We start from the raw sequence: 23,690 nt of genomic DNA, 5'->3' as shown, positions 1-23,690 counted from the left end.
TGGCTAGTATCGGACACAAAAAAGGGGGTTGCCCACCCCCTTTCCTCCACCTGTTAGAAAAGGGGACACAAAGCCGAGGACAGAACTCCTGCGGGGCTGACGCGGCAGGACTGAGCCTGGCCGTGCCCCGCCGGAAGCAGTTCGCTGCTGTCTGAGGATGGGCAGGGAAGCAGGGTGGGCCCACCTCATCTAGGCAACCTGCAGAAAGAAACAACCCATCTCGGGGACTGAAGGCACCACAGGGGACCGTCAGGGACACAGGGCAGGTGTGTAAAAGGCACCGGGCAGGGTGGCTGGCCTAGCCCCGGAGATCCTCACCCAGAGGCCTGCACACATGACGGATCCCATCCGCTGCACGAGACCAGACTCAATGATGCACAAGTCTGGGACCAAACTGCCAAGTCGGGATAAAAGACCGTGAAGAGACACAGGCAAAATGGTTCTGCAGTTCCTGACGTCACTCAGGAAAGACCCCCCCCCCACTGCCTTAAATGAAAGTGCTGCACTTAGTGCGAATCAAGCTACCACACTCCAAAACTCAAGTGATGGCAAAGCAAATCTTACCCCTCCTGGAAAGGCAGATCCAAGTACCGTGACCCCAAACCACAGCAGACCTACGGTCAGTGGTCCTTAGAAATAGCAACAGGGGGAAATGGGGACAACTGTAACTGAACAACAATAAAAATAATTTTTTAAGAAAACAACAACAAACAAAATACATTTAACTGTGATACAGGAAGCAACTGAACCCATGAAAAGGAGTAAAGAATAAAGGCACACAAAGCTTGTAGTCGGATCTCCCGTTCATCCTCACGAAAAGCTAGACGTGGTCCAGACAGGCCTTGTGAACGTGAGGGAGAATCGCGTCCAGGCGTTGTGAGCACTCAGGGGAGGGAGGGCTCTCCGTGGAGGAGAGGTCCTTGCCACCCCAGCGGCGGTCTCCAGCACACCACGCCAGCGAGAAGGCCCAGAACATACGAGGACACAAGATGGAAGGTCAGCAAACACAGCAGCCGGGGATCTGACCGGGACCAGGACCGTCCCCACTGGGCACACGCACACAGCCTCCCCGTGCATTGAGTGGCAGGACCAGGAACGGGAATGAGGCCACTATGCGCACAGTAGCCTGGGAGCGCCGCTCAGCTGCAGGCTGCAGGGAAGGTGCAGGGGATAGCCACATGCTGTCGGTGCAGCGAGTGTCCCAGGAAGGGCCCGCGAGACCCAGACACAGCAGCGCCACCTAAGGGGGGAACTACTCTGGCAGTTTCTTAAAACACTAAACACACACCTGCCACAGAAGTGCGCAACGGCACTCCACAGTGTCTGCCCAGAAAACCGAGAACTCACGTCCACGCAAAAGCCTGTGCACAGGTGTTCACAGCGACTGTGTTAGTGAGAGTGAAGAGTTGGAAATGACCAAGATGTCCTCTGCAGATGGACGTCTAGACACCCTGCGGCACATCAGCAGACTGGAATACGGCTCGGGGACAGAGAGGAACAATGGACAGGCACTGGGCCAGATCCAAGGGCGTGTTGCCAAGTGAAGGGCCCAGTGAGAAAGGCCGCCCACTGGATGAATGAGCGGCTCTCACATCATCACAGCAGTAAACTTGTGGAGATGGGCACCGACCAATGGCTGTTAGCGGTAGGGAGCAGTGGGAGGGGCAGAGTGTCAGGGTGGGGAGCACCCTGCGCCCTGCAGTGGAGGGGATGAGCCTACCCCGGATGGACCAGCTCCGAGCAGCATACCTGCACCACACAGAGCGGCACACCGGCACCACGCCGGCTCCCCAGTTCTGATGTCACTGCACTGAATAACTGTGTAAGGCGGGACAAGTTCCTGGGAACCTACAATCGTTCCAAAGTAAAACATTGTGAAGACAAAGAAAATACAGTTTGCAAGTGACTTAAACAAATTCAAAAATAAAACACCACAGCTAGCTGTAATGATGAATCAATACTAACAAGATTAAACTTGATAAAGGAAAATGCAAACATTCTGAAGATTTTTTTAATTATACGGGGAGAAATATGTGCGGAGCCAAGAGAGAGGCTGTTTTCCAAATGCTAAAAGGTCGTCGGGGCGAATCGAAGGAGGGTTACCAGGGAGAGAACACCCGAGGCAGAGCGGCACTGCAGATGGCGACAGAACGTCTGCCTCCCAGGACACCTGCCACAGCCGCTGACCGACAACACCAGTACGTAAAACAAAAACATCCAGAGTGTTCCCAAAGCATGTCCCACATTTCACCACGCCTTCCAGGTAAGTCATCCCTAACCTATCACAAAGAGTTCCAGAGAACGGAAGAAGAACGCTAACCACCTCATTTTACAAAGCCAGTAAAAGTTTGATGTACAAAAGCAGACCAAAAAAAAACCTGTAAGAATGGAAAATTATAAACCAATCTCACTTTTGAACACCGAGGCAAAAATGAATATTGACAAATACATCCCCAGATTCCCCAACAGGCACCTGCAAATACAAGTCAGCAGATACGACTTGCTATTTCATCACCCAATAGGGCTTCTCTCAAAAGCGAAATAAATGACTGTTCAATGTTTGAAAATAAGATGAGTGGAATCCATTGGAGTCGGAGCTTCCACGCTCAAAACCACGGGGTCATCCCACGAGAGACACGAACATCTGGCCTGTCACACCCGTTCACGCATTTTTAGTAGAAGAGGAACAGAAGCAGGACTCAGAGTCCACGCGCAGTGGAGGGCAGGGCACCGACCCGCAGAGGCCCTCCCACAAAAGCCCGGGCAGGCGGCGCTGCTGCCGGGGAACCTGTCTCACACTCCCAGTCTCTGTGGCCGGGCCCCCAGCCAGTGCAGCCAGGCCGAGGAGCGCACACGATGGAAGTGTCGGGACGGGAGACACAAAACCGCTAGTACTTGCAGTGGACACAATATTCGGCACAGACGAGTGACAGGCCTGCAGGCTATAGGACGAGTCAGACAGGTCAGCAGGGCTGCTGGACTCAGAAGCAACTCAGAAGTCTTGGCAGTATCCCTCCTATATGCTGGCAACAAGGAATTACAAATTTTAATTCTAAAAAAAATCACAACAGCAACACAAACATAAAGGTACCTAAAAACAAATGTAGCAAAAGGTGTGTGTGAGTTTTTGAAGAGTGTTACAAAACATTAATGACAAACATACAAGACACGAATAAACAAGAAGACACATACCATATTCATGGATAGGAAAAAGGCCATTTAGAAAAAGGTCAGAGTTTTCCCAAAAAAATCTACAAATTGAATGTGTCTCTAATCAAAACTCCCTTATAATTCTTACAGACTTTAAACTGACTCCGAAATTTCTAACCAAGACTAAGGGCCTAGGAATAGCTAAGGCTATTCTGAGGAAAGGAACAGGAACTGGACCCGGCAGACACAAAACACATGCTAAAAAACCGTGTCTGAGACAGAGCAAACGTGGGGCAGAAAACGAACACACGCGTGAGTGAGACAAACAGACACGCCAGAACCTTCCCAGGCACAGATGGCGCCTCGCACAATGGAAGAGGCGTGTCAAATGTGCTCTTCGAGAAATGACAAGCGCCCTTCCATTTGGAAAACACGTGAATTAACTCGCACACTGGACGAAAAAATAAACGTGCAGTTCCCTTTAAGAAATATAGAGAGTCTTTCTGACTTTGGAGCAGAAATGCATTCTTAAAACTAGAAACAATTTATTAAAAAAGACTAATAAATCTGACTACAGCAAAATGTTTAAACTTCCCAATAAAATTTTTTTAAATGTCATAGAAGATAAACGCAACAAATCAGTAGAGTATACAAGCAGTTCCTGTAACTCCATAAAAAAGGCCAAACAGTGCAACAGAAACACAGGCAAAGACGGGAACGGGCAATGAAAGGCGCCCTACGGCAAAAAGTGAAGTCCCACAGCACCTGCTGTCAGGCGTGCGCCGAAACAAACCCCCCGGCCGAGCGGTCGGCGCCAGCCCTCGGGAGCACCCGCAGTTTGACGACGCCTGACCGCCTGACCCGCCTGGAGAGCGGCACCCGGGTGATGGAACCCCCTTTGCTCACCCCTTTCTCGTGGGAAGCTGGCGCGCGCGGATTAGGAGATGTTCGCTGCACCATCCTGCACGACAGAGAGCGCTGGAGAACGCCCCGATGAAAACACGAGCTGGTGTTGGAACGCTGACCTCGGTCCGGGGTGCCGCGTAGGAAGTCAGTCACCGTATGAAAGAAACCACTTTGGAAATGTCTACACTCACCAAACAATGCTGCGTGTTGTGCGAGCAGCCCGGTACCTGCAACCTAAGCATCCAACACGGGTACAGGTTCGGCCACAGGGGGGGAGGGGGGGGGACAGCAGGGGCAGGGAGGGCGGGGCAAAGCAGGCTGGCTCGCACGCTGATGCAGGTTTGCACTCAGGTGTTCACGAGGCGAGATCCAGTTGTCTGTTCACTCTGGGCGCTGGGTACATGGGTCTTTGTTTTATATCTTTTGCTTGGGGGGGAGTAAAGACTTTAATGACGTCAATTTAATTGTTGAAGAAGAAAAGCATCCCTGGGCTCAGCCTCTGCCTCCAGTCCAGACCTTTCCCTGGCCGCCTGCTGGACCTTCCCCACCCCTGAGCATTTCCAGCACCCAATGCCTAAAATGCACTTTCTTTCTCCCGACCCTCCCTCTTCCCCCCATGCTCACTCTTCTGAAACTTTGCAGTGATTCCCAGTATTCTCCCACAACTCACCATTAAAAACAAGGTAGGGAAACCCTTCCTTCTAACAGTCAGCAAACTGCACAGAGGCGCAGACCAATCAGGCCTAGCAGAGCTGCCCTGTGGGGTGGGATGGGGCTCCCACCTCCCTGCTCCAAGGACCGGGTCCCAGCGGAAGCCTCGGAAAGGACCCCTTTGAAGGGTCCTGGAATGCAAACTGAAATTCCTTAGGAAGGCAGTTCAAGGTCCTTCGTCATCGTTGGGCCCCTCTCTCTTTCCGCGTCTGCCAGGTCTGCTGGGCACTGTGATTGCCCTCACCCTCACCAGGGGCCTTGCCCGTGTGCCTGCTGCAGTCAGCACGCCTGGTCCCTGTCCCGGTACCTGGCGCAGCCCCCCCCCCCCCCCGCCACCCCACAGCGCACCAGCTCCCCCCTGCCCTCCGGTGCCACTGCAGCGCATGGGCCGCGGCCTTCACTTGTGAACAGAGGAGCTGTTCGGCTCCAGCTCTCCCACGGCAGCCAGCCGTGCACCCCGGGGCCAAGGCCCCTCCTGCCCCGAACACTAACCTGCCTGCGCTGCTCTCTCTCTGGCCACAGTGCGGCCAGCAGCATTCGCAGCTCTTCTTTAACCCCCACTTGCTGGACATTCTGAGTACCTCACAGCTTCCGCCGCTGCAAAGCTTCCACAGCACCGACCTGAGGGCCCTGCCTCTGACAGCGAACAAAATGCCGCAAACCCCTAAAGGTTGGAAGGCGCCGACAACCACGTGCTGATGACAGCTTCAGTGCCGAAGCCCTAAAGCAGAGGCGCAGGGCCAGCCTTTCAGAGCTGCTGCTGCTACGGCGGAGGCACCCAGCAGGGTTCAAATCCAACCTGCTCTGAAAGCCAGAAAGGCCGACTCATCCACTGGGCGCGGAACAGGCCAGTCCGGGGCAGTCACAACCACAAGACACACAGAAAACCAGTCCGTCCTCAGCATGCCAACTGTTACAGCCTGAAGCGCGTCCCCTGCGATGCCGCCTGCTGAAGCCCTAACCCCCAGTGGGACGGTACTGGGAGATGAGGCCTATGCGGGGGCAAACACAGGTAGAGGAAGTCCGGAGGGTGGGCCCTAATCCAAGATCACTGGTGCCCTCACAGGAAGAGGAAGAGACCCAGAGCTCTGTCTTGGCCACAGGAGGAGAAAAGGCCATGCAAGGCCGTGGAGAAGGCACAGCAGGCAGGCCAGGGAGAGGGGCCCCAGGGAGCCAATCCTGCTGGCACCTGATCGGGGCCTGCGAGCCCCCATTCTGCAGCGCAAACCAATATGCCAAGTCATGAGCTGAAATGAGGACGCCCCAGACCCACCAGGCGGTCGTCGGGGACACCCATCGCGGGATCAGAGCACTCAGACCAGGAAGCCAGACTCAGGTCAGGGAGTGGCCCGGCAAGCAGGGAACGGCGCGAGAGAATGAAACACTCTCACGGAATCGGGGTGTGCTTCTCAGTGATCCGAATGCCCAAGTCCACCAAAAAGCTTCCGCCTTCCCTGGAGTAAACACTAGCCAAGCTCCCTCCCTCCCGGGCACCTACCTGCCAAGTCCCACACTGGTTGGGAGGGCCTGTCATCACCTGTCACTGGCCCCTAACAGTGTCCACTTTCTACGACCACAACTCACTGTGCCAGAGCTACGTCCAGAAGGCAGAGTTTCGCTTCACTCATAACTGATGCGCCTTCCTCTTTGGACAACTGTCCCCAAACACTAACCTAGAGCTGAAACGGTTTCAGAGAAGAATTCCGCACTCCCAGCACCTGACCCGCCCCTGGAGGCTCCTGCGGAGACAGCAGGTGGCGCTGTCTGTGAGAGCGCTTCCTCTTTTAGTCCGTCCTTCTCCAGTGACTGACACGTAAGCAACAGCGGGGCACTCCTGGACGCAGAACAACAGCCTCGCGTTTAAAAATAAATAGTCTTGCATTAGAGTGAGTCGTAAGCACAGTGGATATTCAGTCCACAAAGCTGCTGGTTGAGGAAACTGTGCTTACAAATTACCGATTAACCTCACAGAGACACATACACTTCTACACAAAACGACATGTATGATGGAACGCAAGGCCCCTGCCAGCCCCCCTGGCTGACAGGCCAACGCCAGTGACAAAGGGCTGCCAGAAATTGGGGGGCGGGGGGGAGGTGGGAGGGGCTGGGTCCCAGCCGCAGACAATAACAATATTCAGGAACTAGGTGTCAAAATAAACGACCCTCCCAGGAACCGCACAATCTTCTCCAGGAAGATGGCAGGTAAATGAACGAACCTTAAAACCAGAATGGGGGTGCCTAGGACGCCTCTGAGCGCCACCCCCACCCCCGCTCCCCCCACCGAGGGCGAGCGCTACTTACATGAGGGGATAATGAACTGAGGCTCGGTGTTGCCGGCGTAGCCCAGCTTGGTGTACCTAGAAGCACAAAGTCATCAACACAAGTTTAGACAGTGACACTCTCCTCCGCATCCCGCTCACGCCTTCCATCACAAGCTCTCCAAGCCCAAAAATATCCAGCCTCGGGAGAGTCCCTGGAAATTTTTCTTTTTTTAAAGCAGTTGCGGCAGCTGGGACTCAAACACTGATTTTGGGTGAGCATGCAGTTACAAAAACGGGGAAGGCTGCGCTTGCTTCTATTGGGAAAGCTCTGGTGCACATATACTAACCCATGATTTACCCCTGTGGGCCCCTAGCAGCTTTAGAAGTGCTTTCACACTCTCAACCTTCACAAGAACCCGGTGAACAAGGTGAATGCATCACCACTCTGTGAATGAGGAGAGCGAGGGGCTGAGGCCTGAAGGTGGCTGCCCGGGGCCAGACCGCCAGTAAGCTGAGAAAGAGCCCGAATTTCGGCGTGCAGCCTCCACCGCCGGAGCTGCTCTCAAAGTCCCCAAACCTGTGATCTTAGTGGGGCGGGCTGTTAGAAAGTGGTTACACGATTTTCTTCAAATGCAGGGGCTCCTGGCGGCGACAGCTCCCGCCCCCCCACCCCCCCACCCCCCCACCCCCCCACCCCCCCACTGCCCACGAGGATCTGACAGAAGCGTCTCTCTCCTTCCCATTCCCGAATGAGCCCATTTTCTGTCAAGATGCTCGGTGTGACAGATGCCAGAAGTCTTAACTGCAGTGAATGCCAGCACACTACTATCTGTTCGCAAAGCGTTTGCTAATCTCCTACATTAAGAAAAAAGAAGGTGGGGGCGGGGAGGCACCACCCAGAACCATCTGCCGGAAACACGAGTCAGGATCTGCCACCAGGACGAACAGTGGCAGCTGGACAGGGAGTCCTAGCTGGACAGCGAGCCCCGGCCGGACAGAGAGCCCCGGCTGGACAACATGCCCCGGCCGGCAACGACACTGGTGACGGATAGGAATGCTTGCTGGTGGTGCTGAAAATGACTTAATTGATTCATTCCAGTTTACAAATGTCTTTCAAGATGCTTGATGCTAATTTTGTGATGTGGTGACACATTCCAAATTCTAACAAATTAATTTCATGATTTTTAAATGTATTCTCCCCTGTGCTAATTTTGCTATTTTGAACACAGAGTGAGTGAATAGGGTTTGAAGAGACAAACAAACCAAAAAGCAAGCCAGCCCACGTGCACCCCGCCCTACCGCCAGGCTCCCAGGACCGGAGGTCTTGGTGACATGGAGCTCGGGCCAGGCCAGGCCCTGACGCCCATGTGCGGGCCCCCCAAAGCCCACAGGCACCCAGCCACACGTGCACCCACCAGTCCCCTGCCCCAGGGCCCTCCAGACCCACAGGGCCGGTCTACACCCAACCCCCAGCCAGGGAGCTTTCCAGAAGAGTCAACATATACTGAACTTAAAAAAGTCCAATCACCCCAATCCAACCACCTTCCTAGGGATGAAACACACAGACAAACAGAGTCACTGACCCGAGGCTGACGAAGCGATAGGGTCTAACAGGCAGGCCAGGAGTTGCTGACGTCGTCATGTCTCAGTCCACGGCTCCAACAGGCCACACTGCCCACCCCCCGAAAAGGTTTTGCCCCTTGTGTGAAGCAGATCCGCACTCCCACACATGCAGTGAAGACTCTGACTTGCATAGTGACCAGAACGGGGTGCTTGGTCTTGACCGTGCCCCGCCCTGGCAGTGCCTGGCCTGTGGCAGACACTCCGGAAGTACCCGCTGAATGAGCTCTTACCAGACGGAAGAAAAGGCTGTCACAGCCAAACTCAGGGGAAGGGACCGGGGTTTGACAGGGGAGCACTCAAAACCATTTTGGGGGGTCCAGAAAAGACCACAGACACCGTCCAACACAAGCTCTCATGCAGGGGAGAGCACTTGCTGTGCAGTGGGGTTATTTAAAAAAAAAACCTGAAATATAGCAAAATGGTAACATTTATTAAAATTAGATACTAAATATCATTCACGTGTGTGATATCACTTTTTGTATTTCTGAAGGGCAACAGAGTATATTGTACCAGTTAAGCCCATACAGTCTGGCACTAGACCACCTGGGTTCAAATCTAACCTCTGCTATTTGCCAGGTATGTAACTTTAGGCCAAGTTACTTTATCTGTCAGTATCTGTTTCTCTGTCTGCTGGGGTGGCTCAGTAGATTAAATGCCAGCCTGTGAACCAAATGGTTGTAGGTTCGATTCCCAGTCAAGGCACATGTCTGGCTTATGGGCCAGGTCCCCAGTAGGGGGCGTGTGAGAGGCAGCCAATCCATGTCTCTCTCCCATATTGATGTTTCTCTCCCTTTCTCCCTCCCTTCCCCTCTCTCTAAAAATAAGTAAAATCTTTTTTTAAAAATGCATAAATAGAAAGAAAGCACTAAAACAGTGCTAGCTATGTGTTTTTTGTCATGTTTACTAGTATTTTTCTGTTTGAAATATTTCACTAAAATTTTTGAAAAAAATGATGTTCAGTAGTTCTGTGTCCCAAGTCACAGTGTTCAGTCTTTCTGGAGCCCACCGCTGCACACCCCGCTCAGAATCTGAGCCCGTCCTGAAGACGATGGCCGCTGATTGCCGGGGGCACGTGGGCACAGCAAAGGCCAAGGAGTTGCTATAAAGGGAAGTCTCTCTCTGTCAAACTCTTAAACGCAGACGCCCTATGCTCCAAGTAGTTTAAAGGCGGATGCCCCACGGCCCAGCAGCACACTCCTAGGGACCTCCCGCACAGAGGCACGCACACACACCTTCACTGCAGCGCTCAACGGCAGAAGAGCCACGAAAAACCGGCAACACCCACACACCACCAAACAGAGGACATATCCCACGAACTCTATCACCGTCGTCCGATAAAACGCCACACACGCGTCAAAAATGAAGCAGACCTGTCACTGCCGCACACAGATGGACAGCATGGTTTGAAAGCGGTCGCTGCACCACGCACGTGCACAATGCGAGCAGGTTTAATGGGGCCCAGGGCACCAACTTAGGCTGATCACCTAACTCGAAGTGAATCAACCCCTCAATTCTTCAGTTTCCACATCTGAAAAGGGTGAATAATAACTAGCCCTACCTCAGGGTTAAATATGACTGTTCCTGGAAAATATCTCCTAATTCCCAAGTAAAAGGGTCTCGTTACTCGATGACGTCATTTCTCCTACTACAGAGTGTCACTTGCTGTGTGCTAGCAATCTGCATTTCTTCCCTGAATTGCCCTTACACAAACTTTCTATAGAGTTTCAGCACCTCATCCATCTGCGAGAACTCTTACATACTGACGATATTAATGCCTGCTCAGATATACGGCTAGTTTTTGCCCGTTTGTCGTCTCCCTTCAGCTACCCCTTCCTGAAACAGAAATGTTGAAACAGCTCGGGGGGTCAGATCTAGCACTTCTTTTCCTGAGCGGTTCCCTTCATAGCTTCCGCTTGTAGAAGCCCCTGGCGGGCAATGCTAAGGTGTCCTATTGCTTCTCTTCCAGTTCTCGGTGTATACATGAGGAATCAAGACCCATAATTTTACATTAACAGCCCCTGGGGCCATGTTTGTTTGAGCACCAGCTCCCCACAAGGCGGCCAGCCTGGCGGAGGCATGCATCCTTCTCCCAAACGCATTCACTGTGCTTCCAGAGGCAGCGCATCGTCACCTCAGCGTGGCCTTCCCTGCAGCCCTGACCCCAGCCCTTTCCTCTCACAGAAGCAGGACAGACAGGGACACAAGGCCAACAGTTGCACAGAGCAACACCAGCAGTGATAACCCCACCTCTTCAATGAATACGTTCTCAGGCTCCGACTCAAAGCACCAGGGAGAGGAACCAGTTAAGATGCCTCTCACTCCCACTCCTAAACTCACCTGCCCCCGTTCTGCCTTCCAGCCACCTTATGCCTCTGCCCATGTCTGTTTCTGCAAATCCGACAGCCCCCTCTGCCCCACACCTTTCAAACCGCCTCCGGCAGAGCTCTGTCACCTCCCTCCCCTCCCCCCCCCCCCCCCCCCCCCGTTCAGCTCCCTCCCCTCAGCAGCCCCCTCCCCTCAACAGCCCCTTTCAGCAGGCAGCTGGGGGGGGGGATTAACCCAATGACGGTCCCCTCCACACACACACACACACACACACACACACACACACACACCCCACGTGTATGTGGTTGGAGTGCCTGCTACAATGCCGTGTGGAGAGCATAAGGTGACAAGCTTAAGCTCAACTAATTTACGTTTGAAAGTGGAGAGGCCCCACCTGAGACAGCGTTTTTTAAATGGTGTGTTTCTGCCGGGAGGCTCTTCCGAATGAGACCCGTGTGAAGTCCAGTGAGAAGTCCAATCGCAAACCCCAACTCCACCCAGAACGGCTCTGCTCCCAAGATTTTCTCAGTGTAAAAAAACCAACTGTGACTACACTGCCGGAGAACAGGGCTCTATTAAAACTAAAGTCACTCCCCAGCCCTATGACGTATTTCTAAGTCGTACACACTTCCCACGTTGTCCTCTGCAAATTCCCACGGACCCGGTTCTCCCCATGTTCCTTAGGTTGTTGAACAGAAAAGCGTGGTCTGTGTTTACGGGACAGAGTTTCAGATGCACGTTCAAATTTATTATTTTGTCTAAATCCAATATCCTTTTTCGGCTATCTGATCTGTAAATCTTACACTACCTACTATACAGGGCCCGGCAGAAGTAACGCCTGCTAGAGTGTGGTTAGTAGGGGAAGAATATGGGTGTGGTAATGTGTAGTTTTAACGTAAGCATTTCACCTGAAGTGTCGTATGGTGTGCTGGAGTGTGGTATTGTGATGTTACAGAAGTACATGCTTGTGGTCTTGTAATAAAGGATTTTGTGGTAAAAGGGGGCGTTATTTGGGCCGGGCCCTGTACTTGGCCACTTCTCCCACAGGCCGCACTTTCTGCTCTGCGCTCGGTAAATGTGACATCAGGAGGCACACACAGCCTCTCTGTGGGTCTGGAGCATCGCCGAGTGAATCCTGACTCCCGGGCAAAAATGGCAGACTAAACACCTCACTTCACTCTGCCCCAGAGCCCCACTAACACCAAAGCAAAATGATTTTTTAAAAGATATATGGAGGAAAAAAGTGGAGGCAATAGCAAAATCCTGGCCCTGGGTAGCAGGGGCTCAGTGGTATCAGTGGTAACTGGCTTTGCAGACACGAGAAACCCCACCAAAGCAGCAGCTGAGAGCCAGCCCACACACCCGGGTTCTGAAAGGCTCCAGAACCTAGCCGCTTGGGACCTAGGGAACTGGGGTTCAAGGGCCTGGGACGACTCCCACCTCCGTCCCACACTGCTGGGTCACTGCTCCTCCTGATCCCAGCACTCTCTGAAATCTAAAAACCCTGATACACCAGGAGAGTCCCCAGCAAACCACCTGCCTCTTTCACCCCTGGTTAAGCTCAAAATCAGCAAGCCAAACCTACACAACACAGTGGCTCAGTAGCTCTTTAACTCTCAATTTTAATCCTGAGTGGGCAGCCAGAAATTACCAACATCAGAGAAGAACCTTTGCTATGAAACACAGGGACAAAAACAGACAAATCAATAAAAACAACTTGGCGGACACAGAAACTACAGGGAGACACCCCGCTGACACCAAAAATAAATAAGTAAGTAAACCCACTATCATCGATTTCCTGTGAAGACATATCCAAGAAACAAGAACAAGATACTATTTTTTGTATTTGTTTATTTTTAAGTATATTTTATGGATTGTTATTACAGTTGTCCCAGTTTTTTCCTCTTTGCCCCCCTCTACCCGGTACCCCCTTTCCTCCAGCAATTCCCCCCTTAGTTCATGTCCACGGGTCATGCACATAAGTTCTTTCGCTTCTCCATTTCCCATACAATTCTTAACAACCTCTGTCTATTTTGTACCTACCAATTATGCTTTTTAATCCCTGTACCTTTTCCCCCATTCTCCCTCTCCCAGCTGATAACCCTCCAAATGTCTCCATACCTATGATTCTGTTCCTGTTCTAGTCGTTTGCTTAGCTTTGTTTCGTTTGAGATTCAGTTGTTGATAGTTGTGAATTTGCTCTCTTTTTAATGTTAGTTTTAATGTTCAGTTTTTTAATGTCAGTTTTGATCTTCTTTTCCTTAAATAAGTCCCTTTAACATTTAGTATGATAAGGGCTTGGTGATGATGAACTCCTTTAATTTGACCTTGTCTGGGAGACACTTTATCTGCCCTTCCATCCTAAATGATAGCTTTGCTGGCGAGAGTAATCTAAGTTATAGATAAGATGCTATTTTTTAAAAGAACATTTAGAAAACACAAAGAGCTCATGGAAATTAGAACAAACATAAAAAAAGAGAAATGCTAAAAGAGGAATATCCTAGAAATAAAGAAAAAAGACAGAATAATGAAAAACAGAGAGAAAAGATAAGAAACAGCCCAAAAATCAACACATGAGTGACAGGAGTTGCAGAAGGAGGGGACATGTACACACACAGGCGTGCACACGCTCCCACTGATGCAAAGATCTAAATGAAATACTTATCAGAATCCACCTACACATCAAAAAACAAAGCATTGCACCCTGGCCGGTGGCTCAGTTGGTCGGAGCATCATCCCATACGCCAAGGCCATGTGCGCACGTATGCATGGGTGGAGCAAAAAACAACAGGTCAATGTCTGTCTGTCTCTAAAATCAATAAATAAAAAAGTTAACCCCACACACACACATACACGCACCTGGGCATGGGGGGACACTTCCCTCACTATGACTCAAAATCCAGAAAGAGCAAGGAAAAAAATTAATATATCTGATTGCTTTAAAGTTTTCTGTCTGACGAAAGACAACGACGCATAGGGAAGATGTCTTTGCATCTGACCTGACGAAGGGTGGGCGCCCCTGCGAGTGGAAGAGCACTAACAGGCCTGCGCTGGAGTCCTGCCCTGGCTGGCGTCTGGGCACTTGGGTTGCGGGGGGGAGGGGGCCGCCATCCCCGGTCAGGTAGGAGTGGTTCACACTTGCCTGACCCACGCTAGCAAGTTCGCACTGCCCACCTGCTCTCCTTCTGGGACGCTGGAGTGTCAGCCGGGGCTAGCAGCGCCCCGAGCAGCCCCCAAGCCGTGGAAACCTGGGCAGAGCCTCAGTGAGCTCCCCAGTCAGTCGTGCTGGCACAGGGGTGCGGCTCTGAGGGCCCTGGGAGCCAGCTCCGGGTCTCCCCCAGGCCTGCCTCGAGTGCCTTTTCCCCTCCGCTAACTGTGCTTTGTACCCTTTCAATATAGTGCTATGACTGTTCCTAGCAAATCACTGAACCCAGGGGTAGGATGTGGGACTCTGAACACACCCTAACACCTGAAGAACTTCTAAAAATAAAGTTGAAGACCAAAATCCCACAGAAAAATGGGCTAGTGGCATGAAGAGACAGAAAACAGAAAAGCAAATGTCCCTTAACCATATGAAAAGATGCTCATTTGCCCACATAATGACATTAGGAAGTCAGACTACAACTATGCTAAGATGTGTCATTTCCGCCCTTCTGGACTGATAAAAATAATTAAAAATGGTGATATACTGTTGGTAAAGCTGCAAGAGGACAGGCGTTCTCATACACTGCTGCAGAACCACACCGCTGAGTGGGATCAACACTGTCTAACAAAATCACATTATGCATTTACTCCTTGACCCAGAAATTCCACTTCTAGACATATAACCCAGAGATACTCCAGGAAAAAATATAGCAAGGTGTAAGACCCTGGCTGGTGTGGCCCAGTGGACTGAGCACCAGCCTGCAAACCAAAGGGTCATTGGTTCGATTCCCAGTCAGGGCACAGGCCTGGGTTGTGGGCCAGGTCCCCAGTAGGGGGCGTGTGAGAGGCAGCCACACATTAATGTTTCTCTCTTTCTCCTCTCTCTCTAAAAATTTTTTTTAAAAGGTGTATGCATTGCTCAGGCTATCACTGCAGTCTTTTGATAATAGCAAAATGCTAAAAAAAACTGGGGGGACATGTCCCATGAGCACCAGGAACAGGCTGACCGGGTTTCAGCTGGCCAAATCTGAAACAATTTAAGCTTCAAAACAAATAATGACCATAACAGATAATAACCCATTGAATACAGTAATGACATAATGGATTTTATCCCTTTGAATAAAGTATCAATAATAACCCAGGCAGATGATAAATAAATGGGGGCTATGGAAAACTGCTTCCTGATAGTGAAGTGTTAACTGACAAGTGTAGATAATACTAGAGGTGTGTGTGTGTGTGTGTGTGTGTGTGTGTGTGTGTGTGTTTTAAATCATGGTTTTGCAACCCTCACTGTAATAACCACTAAAGGCAAGAATCACCAATGGATACTAAAACTAGTGGGTGCAAGTTCAAGGACGAACAGGGTCTCTCTCCACAAACGACATGACGAACAAAAAGGGAAACAGGAGCCAGGCAGAGAAGAAAGCTAGTGGGCACCGCCAAGTCCAAACACCCCAAGGGCACCTTATCGGGAACCAGGCAAAGCACGATCTTCAGTCCTCTGACGACAAGAACAGGTCCGGGATCCAAGGGGCAGCACGGCGATCACAGTCAGCAACACTGTCTCAGGCGCTCCGCAGGGGCAGAGTGCGCAGATCTTCAGTGCTCTCACCACAGAACTCAAATGGTAACCGTGCGCCCTGATGGGGGTCAGCTCTCACTGTGCTGATGGCCGTTTTGCAAAGATACAAATGTATCATCAAATCAACATGCTACACACCTTCAACTTACACTGTGTGATATGTCAATTGCAGGTCAATGAAACTGAGGGGAGAACGCCTGCTGACTGGATACCCTAAGGACCAGCTGCCAAAAATGTCAATACCTGGAAAGACAGAAAACGGCTAAGGGGCGGTTCCAGTTAAGTGGGACTGAAAGGACAAGATGACGACCAAACAGCACGTGTGCTGCTAGAGGACAGGGAGGACAGAACCCACAGGGACGGCATACACGGGGCCGTGCACGGGAACCCAGGCTGCCTGTAACGCCACCGTATAAAGTGAACCGTTCCGGTTTCGATCATCAGCCTGTGCTAATACAGTTCCTCGTTCTCAGACAGTATACATTGAAGCACAGTTCAGAAAAATAATAATACAGATGGATACACAGAGGGTGATAAAGCAAATGTTAAAAGTTGGTGAAACTGGATGAAGAACATGTAGGTTTTTTTGGTTCACTTCTTGCAGCTTTTCCATAGATTAGAAGGTTCTCAAAACAGGTTTAAAAAATACAGAATCTTCCTTTAAAAAGTTTGGTTGTGAGAAGTGAGACTAGTGTTTTGTGAATGTTCTCTGAAAACTATGAACCCCAGCAATTCCTTTAAATAAACGAAGCTTTGCCTTTGGATCGGGCGGGCCCCACAGCCCGTACCATCCTGGCCCCCAGCAGAGGTGATCGGCCCATCGGTCTTGGGTTTATCAGAGGGTGCCAGGCCACCAGGATGAATTCATCTGCTACAGAAACTACCACTTAATATACTGTTTACTGAATCGCTGGGGTCCACCATGTATGGTTACCTGTGAATTTTTCTTTTTTTAAGTTTTTATTGTTGACACTATTCCAGATGTCCCCCATTTCCCCCCACCTTTGCCCCCTTCGCCCAACCCCCTCTTCCCCACCCCACCCCCCACCCCTGGCGTTCACATTATTGCCTGTGCCCAAGGGCTACACGTACACGTGTGGATGGACTGGAGAGCATTATGCTAGGGGAAATAAGCCAGTCAGAGAAAGACAAACACCATATGATTTCACGCAAACGTGGGATCTAAATGTGGAAAATAAACTGATGGACAAAATAAAACCAGAGGCATGGAGTCATGGACCAGACTGACAGACCTCAGAGGAGAGCGGCATTGGGAGGGGACTGGAAAAGACCAGCCAAGGTGAAGTTTTCTGTTAGAATTTATTACTAGAGGAGGCTCTCTCACCTGAGAACCAGGTGTTCCTCTTGCTTCCTGGTGACAGGAATCACATGGCGAAGGTGCCTCTTAGTGACTCAGACAGGCAGACTGAGGCCAACCGTGGGGCCGGACGACCGCAGCCCCAGGCCTGCACCTTCGGGTGACTCCCAGGCCCATGCTTTCCCTTGGTCCCAGTTATTTCTACTCTGCGTTTACCCCTTTTGATCCTATTTTGCAGTAAAAGTCCATCCAAAAAATACACGTAAGCTCTCTAGGAAATATAAGAACTACTAACACACTCTCAGTAAATGTGGGCTCTTCTGGGAGGCTCCTTCTGGCCGTCCACTGGACACTGGGCATACGTGACGGACCGCAGTCCTTCCCATCACAGAACATGCCCACGTGACACCCACTGTCGGATCCCCTGCCACTGTTTGAGTCTCAGCACCAAAGCCTATGACAGCCTGAAGGTGGCGTGACTTTGAGCCACAGCACGACATCCTGTAGTTCTACCTCCAACAGAGCCAAGTTACACTGATCACTGACCTCAGAAGGTCAAAACTTCTGAGGTCATTTTAGATATTTATAGCAAGAATGATGAGGAAAGTCCCCGGTTTACTAATATTAAAAGTGACAAACCCTGTGGGCGTTATTTTATTGCTACTACCAAGAAATGCTTTGGATTTTAACAGCCTGACAAGGCCAAAAATACAAAAGCAAAAATCGCACATGCAAATGCGGGGGGAAAAAATACTTTCTTTCCCAGATTTGGTGGGTGAGGGGTGAACACTCGGTAGTGGGAGGAAGGGATGGGCCAGGGAGCCCACATTTGGAGGTGGGGAGGTGTTAATACCAATCCTGACTTTGGCTTGGTTTGGGCAGCAAAATGACCTCTAAAATAAAGAGTCATAATGCTTTTGGCACAATGTGTAGTTCAGAAAGAAGAATCAGTCCAAGCAAAAAGGCAATGGTTTTTCTCCAGCCTGTAACCACGAATGGTGGCTTCAGCAGCAAAAGGAAAAAAAGATCAGTAGGAGATGAACAGACAGCAAATTAAAGAAGACACCCCCACAAGGTTGTCAAGGAAACCAAACCAAGTGCATTTATGCACAAAAAGAATCAAGGCTACGGTGAACATGCATGCACTTTCGTCACAAAAAAAAAAAAAAAAAAGATTAAAATCCCATCTTGAAAAATCTTTTGAGAGACTACATTTCCTTCCAAGTTATTTTAGTACGTACCTCATCTATAAAGCAAGCAGACAACCTTGAATTGCTAAACTACCAGCTGGCCGGATTCAGTAACACCTTCCAAAAATCAGCTAAGCTTGGGCCAAGAGAGTATAGGAAATTTCCGAAGGCCTCTTCTGCCTATCTTGACAACATCAAAAGAAGCAATCACACCCAAAAAGTAAAGAAGGGAGGGGAAAAACCCTATACCACAAGCAGGCTTTCCCGAATTTAGCCTGTTTTTCAAAATGGAGCCTTTTTTTTTTTCTTTAACAGAAAGGGCAAGTCTACGCAAACTACAGCCCGGGCTTAGCCTGAGCCAGCGCCCCCGATACTGGCAGACAGCAGAGCGCGCTGCAAAGCAAGGTGTCAGTTGGTGAACGGCTGTAACGGCCTCCGCGAGTAAGTAGCTAAGAGTCATCAGCCAGGAGCAATGACATGCACCCGGGGACCAGGAGAGGGCCGGTGTTAAAGCCGGTGGGAGGTGAGGACACCGTTAGGTGGGCAGGAGGCAGGGGACGCCGGAGGGTCTGCATGCATCTGCCCGAAGCTGGCGTTCGGGGGAAGCTGGCAGGTCAGAGGACGCCGCCAGGGAGGAGAGGGGGCGGCGAGGCGAGCGGGACCGGCTTCTACCCCGACTCCCTCCCAGTCAAGGTGAGTGGCCTTGGGGGAGCGGGGCGGGTCGCCTCCACCTGCACGGGGGTCGCCAGGACCAGGACGCAGGCGAGGGAGGGCGGGCCGCGGGGCAGGTGCTCGGCGCCGCGGCTCTTACCCGGTGCCGCAGTCCACCACGCAGGGAGGGAGGGAGCCCGCCATCCTCCGCACGCGCGCCACTCGGCCCACGCGGGCGACCCCGGAGGCCCCGCCACCGTCCGCTCGCCGCGCTCGCCCCGCGCCGCCCGCTCCCGGGAGCCTCCGCAACGCGGCCCCGGGAGCCCGGATGCTCGGCGGCCGCCCACGTGACGCAGCACCAGCCGGCCAATCAGGGCGTGGGCACGCCCCCGCCGCCCGCCATCTTCAGTGCTGGCGGCAAGGCCTCGTTACCCACACCGCCGGCCTTCCGGCTCTAGAGATTGGGGGCTATTTTTAACTGACTTACCGTGAACGTGACCCGGTTTCCGCGGCCTGGCTGCTTCTCATCCTTTAAGTCTGGGCTCCAATGTCACCTTTTCAATGAAACTATCTCCTTCCCACACCTTACTCTCTATCGCAGCAATCTATTGCTTTCATTCACAGCACTTGAAGCAAATTCTTTAATGTAATTACTTGTATCCTGTTGCCCCCGCTCCACTCGGATAGGGCTGGTGTTTGTTTTACCAGTGGTGACCCATATTGCACGTGTGTGCAGAGTATTTGTTGCATCCGTGGAAAGCACCCAGATGTCTGGTGAATGAATGTATAACTTTCACCATAAAGAATATGTAATGTGTGTGTATATGTGTGTATATATATATATATATATATATATATATACATATATATGAGAGTATATGTTGGTAGACTTAAGATATCTAGCAGAACACTGCATAATTTATTCCCTGGAGGAAAAATATGCAAAAAAAAAAAAAAAAGCGTGGGCAGCCTTAAAGAATGAATGATCTTAGATTGAGTTAACACCACACCCACATCATTACAGGAAAAAGTTTTCAAGTATCAAAGATGGAATCGTCCAAAAGTTCTCACCGAAACCAGGGACCAAAGCAGCCAAGCACCTACCGCATTGTAAAGGTACTGAAGGTCTCACTGGCTTTCTACTTCCTGCCCTATCGCCCACTCTTGACATTCATTTTTAGGAGCTTTCTGGAGCCATAGTTCCATGTAGCTTAACTAGTACTTAAAGCATTATTATTCCCCCCCCCCAGGAGAAGTAATAGGTTAGTTGGTCATTCTAGGTAACCCCTGATCATTCCTTTTGTTTAATTCACCTACTAGGATCCAATAAGACCCAGAGCTAGAAAATGCTTCTGCTGGAGTTTCATTAACCAGCTCAGCTCCATTAGTTTCCTGGAGCTGCCCTAACGAAGCCCCACGAACTGGGAGGCTTAAAGCAACAAACGTTTATTGGCTCAGGGTTGTGGAGGTAGAAGGCTGAAATCGAGGTCTGGAGGCCCTAGAGAAGGCTCTGTTCTGTGCTTTTTCTCCTGGCTCTGGTGTTGCGGTCAGTCCCTGATGTTCCTTGGCTTCCAGGTGCATGACTCCAGTCCCCGCCTCCACTGTGACATGGTGTTCTCCCTGAGTGTGTCTGCCTTTCACATGACAGTCTCTTCTCACACGGACACTAGTCATGCTGGATGGAGGAAGGCCTGCCTTAATGACCACTCCTCACCTCGATCACTGCAAAGGCCTTGTTCCCCGAGAAGATCCCATTTCTTGTGTTAGGGCGGCCAGTGACACAGGCTGTGAGGGAATTCACAAGGAGAAGAAAATGCAGAGGGCGAAGTTCTGTTTCCGCTTTCCCAAGACAGGGAAAGGGCTAGATGCAGAGAAATGCACCAGGCCTGAGGGGCCGGGGCTGTGAGTTTTATTGGATAAAAAAAAGGGGGCAGGGGTGTAGCCCGGTTGTCTTGGCTAGTAGTCGTAAATCGGGAGGTTTCAGGCTCACAGCGCAGATTCAGTTTGTTTCACTGTTATCTTGGGCTCGGGGTCCTGGCGCTTTGGTCTGGAAAGTCCTGTTTGTGGGAGTTTTAAAACACCTGCACAGGGGATGCCTTTAGTAATCTTCCCAGTCCTGAGAGTAGAGGCTCAGAGAAACAACAGTTAATTATGCCCGACCGTCTCAAAGAAAGAGAGAGACCTGGCACTCGTAAAGTGGGCCTGAGAGGGGCCTTTCTGTCCTCTCCCCTTGTACCAGGTGTTGGGATTCAACAGGTCTTTTTAGGGGACACACTTCAACTCGTATTACTCACCAGTGCCCAAAGCTGCCGTGGGTGAGGGAAGTGTTGTACTGTGATGGGCTTCCAGGTGTGTCCCATCTGTGGCCCATGGGCTGCATGCGGTCCAGGATGGCTATGAATGCAGCCCAACACAAAATTGTACATTTACTTAAAACATTATGAGATTTTCTTTGTGATTACATGTCACAATGTATTGAATGTGTGGCCCAAGACAACTCTTCTTCTTCCAGTGTGGCCCAGACACACCAAAAGATTGGACACCCCTGGAAGGATGACCCCTTGGGCTGGAGAGGGGGCCTCGTGTCATCTGAAACAGACAGCTGCTGGTAGTTGACTGGAACTGGGTTTGATCAGCAGGACGGAAATGACAAGAAATAGTTTCTGGCCGTGGCTGGTGTGGCTCAGTGGATTGAGCGCAGGCTGCAAACTAAACGACCGCCGGTTCAATTCCCAGTCAGGGCACATGCCTGGGTTGCGGGCCAGGTCCCCAGTAGGCGATGTATGACAGGCAACCACACACTGATGTTTCTCTCCCTCTCTTTCTCCCTCCCTTCCCCCCTCTCTAAAAATAAATAAATAAAATCTTTTAAAAAAAAGGTTCTGCTTCGCTCATCATTTTCCTAATTCATCCACTTTTTTCTCACTCATTCTACACCCTTTCACACCTCTGTTTGGAATCATCATTTAAACAAATCATCCTATTGACCCGACTGGAGCATTGGCACCTGTGTGAAGCCGTTCCTCAACTTCACAAAAGACTCTCCCTGTCCTCTGTGCTCCCACAGGGCCACCTGCATCCCTCCACCCGTGCACAAACGTGGTAGCACGGTAATGGTCACACCACCATAACCCAGTGCCCTGGGGGCTCCGTGTCCTCAGGTCACTGGATACTACCTGGCATCCTGTAGGAACTCAGAAAAAGTGGTTATTCAGTCAGGACAAGTCATCAGGCAGGTTTTCAACCTCTCGATTACACAAGACAAGACAGTCACTTCTATTAGCTTTTTATTATCATGAGCAAATAAAAGTGAATATGTATCGTTTCTGTTTTTACTTGATTTTTTTTCTGTACAGGGTGGGGCAAAAGCAGGTTTACAGTTGTCTATATGGAAAACAACACAACAATTAATGAATAATAATACAAGAACAAAGTTTCTCGTGCTCACAACTATAGACCTACTCTTGCCCCACCCTGTATGTACATCCCGGCACGTGCTGCGGTGTTAACTCTTTTCAGATCTGAAACTCCTGCAGACCACAGACTGATGGCATTGCTTTTGACAGCATCTGCAGCAGAACCCCCACGGAGAAGTAAAGCTCCTATTCTGTAAGAAGCACTTCAAGTGCCATCTCTCTTAGTGATACTGCTAAGGTTTGCTCCTTCCCATAGACTTGGCAACATTCTCTCTACCGGCAATGGGAGGAGACTGTCAGTTGGTTTTCTCTAGCAAAGAGGCATCTCTATATGTGCTTCTGCCCAACAAGAGCCCCCTCCTCCACCCCCTCCACCCCCAACCATCCCCAGTAGGCAGAAACATGGAAAGCAGACACACCTCCTATGTAGAACTCAGCATCTCCTGGGTGGTAGACTATGCAACTCCTCCCTAACTGCTATCCCGAGTGCTGCACAACCCAGCACCACCCTTGGACCAACTTTTCATAACCCCTTTGGATGCATTTCTATGCCTGTGAAGCCAACTTCAGAAAACAGCCAGGGCTCGGAAGTTGTCCAGTGGGATTTCGTCAGTGAGCCCTGGGACAATGTGATCTTAGTTTCCTGCATTTAGCCAGTCATGCTGGGCCAAGAAGGAAAAAGAACACAAACACCAAAGGCCGTCTTCAAAGACGGCCCACCCAGCGACTCTGGGAACCTTCAATGGCAGAGCTGCCGGCAGGAGCCGTCTGTGAGTTCCCCGTTGCCATGAGGACACAAAGGGTGAAGGGAGCACCCAGAAATCAGTGCCCTGCTCCTTTGAAAGCCGCTGGCATTCTCCTGGGAGAGGAAGGGCCCGCAACTGCGCTGCGCCGACCTGCGGGAGGTCTTGGCAGTAGTGGAGGGAAACGGTCCAAGTGGGAGCTGATTGGGCAGAGAGATGCGACGGTGCCAGAGCTGGTAACGCACCTGAAACCGCAAGATGGCTAAGGAAGGACTGGTTAGCTGACGCATATTCAGACCAACGCAGCTATGTTTCTCCCTCCCCTCCCCTCCATGACGACTGGTCCTGGACTCCCCCTCCCCCCTCCTCCCCTCCACTACCCACTGAGCTGCCAAGTCCTGTTCATTCAGCCCCACGGCTCCTTTCCCGTGTGTCTACAGCCCTGCTTTTTACCTACTGTCACTCGCCCTCAGCTGCTCAATAGCTTCCCTCTAGCCACGCTGTCTCCACGCTTCTGCCTGTGCAAGACGTCTCTTGGGCGAACAATACTGCTCTGAGGTGTCCTGCCAAAATGCAGGACGCCAGTACGTCTTGTCACCCTCCTGTCCCCCAAACCTTCAGCAGCTCCCTATTATTACAGAATGTGATCCAAACCCTCTACAATAACAAG

The 23,690-nt window shown here is 51.0% G+C and overlaps 1 protein-coding gene and 1 long non-coding RNA gene across 5 annotated transcripts in view; one reads left to right on the top strand and one right to left on the bottom strand.

The window, feature by feature from the left end:
• Nucleotides 1–19,200, bottom strand: part of ACTR3B (actin related protein 3B) — a 47,029-nt gene extending 27,829 nt beyond the window's left edge. For 2 of the 4 annotated variants that reach the window (XM_053926402.1, XM_053926403.1), the window contains exons 1-2: nucleotides 19,022–19,200; nucleotides 7,069–7,124 (exon numbers count right to left, since the gene is read on the bottom strand). In XM_053926402.1, coding sequence (XP_053782377.1) covers nucleotides 7,069–7,124; nucleotides 19,022–19,065 — 100 coding nt within the window. In that variant the 5' untranslated portion in view covers nucleotides 19,066–19,200. Of the gene's footprint in view, nucleotides 1–4,056; nucleotides 4,291–7,068; nucleotides 7,125–19,021 lie in introns of all 4 variants that reach the window. The other 2 variants (XM_053926404.2, XM_053926406.1) reach the window with 2 other exon arrangements.
• Nucleotides 18,404–21,694, top strand: LOC123480194 (uncharacterized). The gene is made up of 3 exons (XR_006656097.2): nucleotides 18,404–18,903; nucleotides 19,886–19,977; nucleotides 21,374–21,694. It is a non-coding gene; the product is annotated as an uncharacterized lncRNA (long non-coding RNA).
• Nucleotides 21,695–23,690: the final 1,996 nt, after the last annotated feature.

Source organism: Desmodus rotundus, chromosome 6, assembly GCF_022682495.2.
Source record: "Desmodus rotundus isolate HL8 chromosome 6, HLdesRot8A.1, whole genome shotgun sequence".
Classification (NCBI taxonomy): Eukaryota; Metazoa; Chordata; class Mammalia; order Chiroptera; family Phyllostomidae; genus Desmodus; species Desmodus rotundus.
Note: the sequence above shows the minus strand (reverse complement) of the source record. Positions and strands in the feature narration are given on the sequence as shown.